This window comes from Trachymyrmex septentrionalis, unplaced genomic scaffold, assembly GCF_001594115.1.
Source record: "Trachymyrmex septentrionalis isolate Tsep2-gDNA-1 unplaced genomic scaffold, Tsep1.0 scaffold21, whole genome shotgun sequence".
Lineage (NCBI taxonomy): Eukaryota > Metazoa > Arthropoda > Insecta > Hymenoptera > Formicidae > Trachymyrmex > Trachymyrmex septentrionalis.
In genome coordinates, this window is record NW_017305288.1 from 1,476,133 (window position 1) to 1,481,287 (window position 5,155).

A 5,155-nucleotide genomic window follows, 5' to 3' on the forward strand; every position below is an offset into this window, starting at 1 on the left:
TCCTGAAAACGTAAAAAAAACATTCTAAGAACATATTCAGGATGTATCCCGAATAAAGTGTTGAATAAAGCTATTAGGGTAATATTAATTTTAAATGATATTACATGGAAAAACGGCTACGGTTGCCATAACCAAAAGACGCCCATCAATATATTTTTTGATTACAAGAATTATAATACTGATAGATTGTGATAACCGTAAGATTAACATATCTTAAGTTGAGACTATTAAGATATGTCCATCTTCCGTTTATTACAACCAAATTTATTGATAGACGAAAATTATCGTTATTTTTGGTTGTGGCAACTGTAGCATTCTTTCTGTGTAAATTTACAACTGTAACATTATTTATACACTACAAGATATAACAAATATTATATATTACTGTGAATTAATATAATACAAATTATAAAAATATTGAAGAATATGTTGCAATTTTGAAGAAATTAGCTACATTTGCTTTTAAACACACTCGATGAAATTATATTCTTGTAATATTTTGAAAAAAATAATAATTACGTTAACAATTAATAAACATTTTTCTTGCTTAAAAACATTGTTGTAGTGGAGCGCCATAGTAGGAATTTAGAAATGAATGAAAAGAAAATCATGAATGAACTACCATACGATAGCACCGATAGAGTAATAAAACTTTTGAATATGCTGTACGATTCCACTGTCTCTTTTACGAAGAGCCATAGTTTGAAATTTGACATGCCCGAAGGTTCAATTTCTCGCGCCTTGACTGAAGGTAAGTCTTATTCCTTTTGCCTTCACTAAGTACTCACTAAGTATCTCAGTTACGCAATCGTTCACCTTTCCTTGATTATGTCTATTCGATTAACGTTACGGATTCGCGACGTCATGAGTATAAACGAATAAGCATCTCAGCATGCCTTTCACCTCCGTGATATCTATATGTATGATGCTGACGTCTGAACCTGTTCCGCGTAAACTCGTTCTTCAAGAAAAAATGTTTCGCTTTCCTTCTCAAATGAATTTTAAAATATTTGAGTAATTCATAATTGTATTATTAAAAATAAAATATAACATCCCCATTGATCACACTTTTATATTAATTACTTTATTTTTACATCTTCCAAACATATACCGATAATTAGTATTATTGATCTGTGTTTAAAAGGCATAAAATTATTAATTTAAATACTTTTATATAATATATCAAAAGATTCTGACAAATTAACATTATAAGCTTAATATTAAGCTTATGTCGATATTTTTACATCTATTAAAATATGAATTTTGTATCTTTGCATTTAAATAATTAAACTTAATTTTAGCATTTTTATATTATTGATGCATTGTTTTATTTTGATTTTATAATCTCATAATCTAAGACCAATTATGTTAATTTATTTTCTTATAATTAGGACGCGCCAAGATCAAGAAAGTATTTCTGCCATTTATTGCTGCAGCGGGTCTCAAGCTCTTCGCATTTGCACCGCTCTTGCTTTTTGGCTTAGGTCTGCTAACTGTAAAAGCTTTAATCTTCGGTAAACTTGCCTTACTTGCTACCGGCTACGTGGTATTACAGAAGCTTTTTAGCGGTAGCAGTGTGGGTAGTTTCTTTAATAAAAATCCTGGACCTCCTTTGTATGACTACGGCGCTGGTAATTGGCCCGCTGGATCCCAGCAACAAGGATACTACAGAAACTTCAATGCTGATTCGAAAATGGACGCCCAAAATTTGGCATATCCTGCTCACGTACCGAATGCCGTACCGAATAATTAAGACATTTTTGTTATCTGCCATTGAGAAACTTCGAAGCCATATCTCACGGAGCCAAAAAACTTTTTTGAGGCCATTGGACCCACCTACGACTAGATTATTAGTATTTATATGTACATCGTATGTAATTTATCAATTATTGGTTAATTGTATGTATTGAATTGATTAATTGTATGAATTAAATTGTTTGTGTTTAATAAATTATTATCTCAGAAAAATATTTGTAGAATATTCTTTGTTTCCGTTGTTGTGAAATTAAATTAGAATAAAATTTCTAATTTGGAGAAATTATTATCATAATAAGATTCGATGCAACACAATGCATAGAAAACCTTGTACGTGATTAGTTTTTGCTAAGACGAAATATTGACAACTTTCGGCATGCAATTGTAGTCGGCTGAGCTCATATCCGATTCCAATCGTATATGAGCATTCCTACAGGTCATTTACACTCCCACTTCTTTTCTTCGGTCTTTCTTTCGCCTTAGCCTCCACTTCTGTCGCTCGTTCCATTTCTCTTGTTTAAGCGGCTTCCGATTGTATGATTTGGGACACAAGTTTTACATACCATGCCGTGTCACCAAGAGACACGGAAATCTAATTTTCACCAAACTGTGTGTAAGAAGGCGTTGATGATGTACGCTGATCGTAAACATAGGAGATGATAATTGCTTAAAGTCAGTACAGTCTTACAGACTATTGTATGTATATGTGATGCAAATAAACCGTAGATATATGTAAATTAATTAGAAATTTCTTAATTGAAACAGATTTCTTTTTTACAATAAATTTATCCAAAAAAACGTAATATATATTTAAAAAAAATATCTGAGTAATAAAATGTAATATTTTTGAAATTTAATTCAATTTTATTACAGAAATACTTTAATTATTACTTTTATATATAAAATTTTGTAATTATTTATAATTATTTTTTTATTAAAAAGAACTTTTTAGTCTGAAAAACTTAAGAAATTTCTTAGGTTAGATAGTAAAATTCTGAAAGTAAAAGGGAAATTTGCTTGATTCTTCGTCACGCGATTCTTGTGCATTGCATGTTCAAGTTAACTCTTCAGAGAGTCGGCAAAATTAAAATTCTTGACACTACTGCCCTTGCACGTTGCTTGCCAAATGGTTCAATATGGCCCCACCACTAGTCGATTGTGGTTCATATAAAAGAAAAATGTCCCTGGGGGCAAACAGTCAAAAACGTTTCTTCGGAGTCACACTATATAGCACTTCGTAACTATGAAGACCAAAGTAATCATCCTCTTAGCGTTGCAATTGCTGACGTTGGTGATAGCCGGTTCAGGTCAGGAAGATGGAAATAGTTTGGAACAATTAGAAGAGAAGCTCATGAAAACTATGGACGAAATCAACAGAAAAGACATCATTGACGTTTATGGCGATATAATAACCTTGGAAAAGGTTGCAAAGGATGAAAAACCATCAGAAGAGAGCGCGGATCCGCTCGTAAGCAGAATTGAAAAATTCCTGAGAAGTCGAAAAATTCAAATTAATCTTCCTAATGATGCTTCAACCGCTGGTTTGTTTGCACGCGCTCTTGGCCAAAGAAACATCGATATAGAACTTAGAAGCTTGACACGTGGAACATCCGAAGGTAAACGTTATTACAAAAAATTATTATAAATTTAATTTTTAAAACGGGACTGATTGTTTTGTATTTAACTGATTGTTTTGTATTTTTTGGATAGAACAATGCTGTCAAATTTGTATATTAGAGGTAACTAGAGCGTTTACTCTTTCAAGTTTTTATGAATTTGCATAACGAGACTGTGATTTAAAATAATTTGAGGAAATTTACTAGTAATGGCAAGGTCATTTGAAATACTTATCTTTAAATTCTATAAATTCTATACAAATTACATTTTTTTTAAATAGTTTCAATAAGTTAAAAAAACAATCATTTTTCTTAAAAATATAAAAATATTTAAGGAGGGGGGGGGGAGATATTACAATCTTTACTATATAAAATATTATAATAAACATCTTTCTCTCTCTCTCTCTCTCTCTCTCTCTCTCTCTTTCTCTCTCGTAGTGATTATCATGTTTCTATAATTCAAAAATATTTCAGAATTTTCGAAAATACTTTTAAGTACAAGTACTCGTAAACTAGTATTAATTTATTAAGGCTCGGTTGCACCAACATTTCTTTGACTTTAAGCGAAATTTAAGACTCTCTCTGTCTTGTTTTAAAGCGAAAAAGAGATAGAGAGAGTTTTAAGCCTTACCAAAAATCAAAGTATTGTTGGTGCAATCGAGCCTAAATTTATAAGATTAAATCTATATTAATAATATTACACGCTGTATTTTTATAAATCAATATAATATACAACATAAGTTCTCTTTAATATTTATATAAATTATTTGAAATAAATACGTTTAATGTCCTTCTTATATCTATAAATAAATTTGTAGACCGACGCTTACGCTTTATCTTTTTAAACGTACATATTAAATTTGTATTTTTCTTCCACAAGAATTTTTACAATTAAGTTTTTAATAACATTTTTAAAGCTAAGTTCCGATAATAACATTATTGTTCAAAGTTCTGTTAGATCTTCGTCAGACTTGTGTTAGACACTTGGATCTAACAAAAGTTTCTGGTTCTTCTCTAACGTTCCGATCTGATATGAATACATCATTCAATGGACGCAAACTTATAGTGCCTCACCTTTCTAAAGCCCTGCCAATGGGATTTAAGTAGCTCATGAATCTCAGGATTCATTGGCTGGAAAGTGTAACTTGTATCTTTCTTTTCAATTCGATCGTGGCCGAAATACCATTCACGCATCCTCTATGTATCTCTTTCTAGCGCTTATGTAGTTTATTGTTTTTCTCATATTTATAAAAATTTTCTCAAAATTTTTTACTCACGTATTTATAAACAATTTTTTTTTTCGCAAAAATACTGAAAAATTTGAGTACGCATAAACGTGTATTAATAACTATTGAGAGAGAGATGTGAGAGCGACTGGAATGGAAGATTTCCGTACGTAGAAAGCTATAGCAACGCGTTCCACTTCTACCATTTTCGCGAAAACAAATACCGGAGGTGGGAGTGGACTGAAGTGGGTTACCATTTGGTAGATCTGGTGGGATTCCGGGTTTCTGGGACGGCTACCGCGAGAAGACGTCTAAGAAGGACCTTGAACGAGAGTGCCGCGCGTTCGAAGAAAGTAGATTGAATGATAAACGTCATAGACTTTTAGAAATCTCCGCACACATTCATGTGTTCTATGACTATTGATATCATTTTTTTTATATTAATTGTGCTCTGCATTTTTATATAACACAAATTTTATATATGATTTGGTATTACAAATTTTATATACGCAATTATATGTGTGCTATATATATTTATTACACACACACACACACATA

The 5,155-nt window shown here is 31.4% G+C and overlaps 2 protein-coding genes across 2 annotated transcripts in view; both read left to right on the plus strand.

Annotated features, from left to right (window-relative positions):
- Positions 1-1,862, plus strand: part of LOC108748021 — a 2,287-nt gene extending 425 nt beyond the window's left edge. The window contains exons 2-3 of the mRNA XM_018485969.1: positions 566-751; positions 1,392-1,862. Of these exons, the coding sequence (XP_018341471.1) occupies positions 566-751; positions 1,392-1,753 (548 nt within the window). The 3' untranslated portion in view covers positions 1,754-1,862. The remainder of the gene's footprint in view (positions 1-565; positions 752-1,391) is intronic.
- Positions 1,863-2,959: 1,097 nt separating this feature from the next.
- Positions 2,960-5,155, plus strand: part of LOC108748022 — a 2,758-nt gene continuing 562 nt past the window's right edge. Inside the window, exon 1 of the mRNA XM_018485970.1 lies at positions 2,960-3,371. Within this exon, the coding sequence (XP_018341472.1) occupies positions 2,999-3,371 (373 nt within the window). The 5' untranslated portion in view covers positions 2,960-2,998. The remainder of the gene's footprint in view (positions 3,372-5,155) is intronic.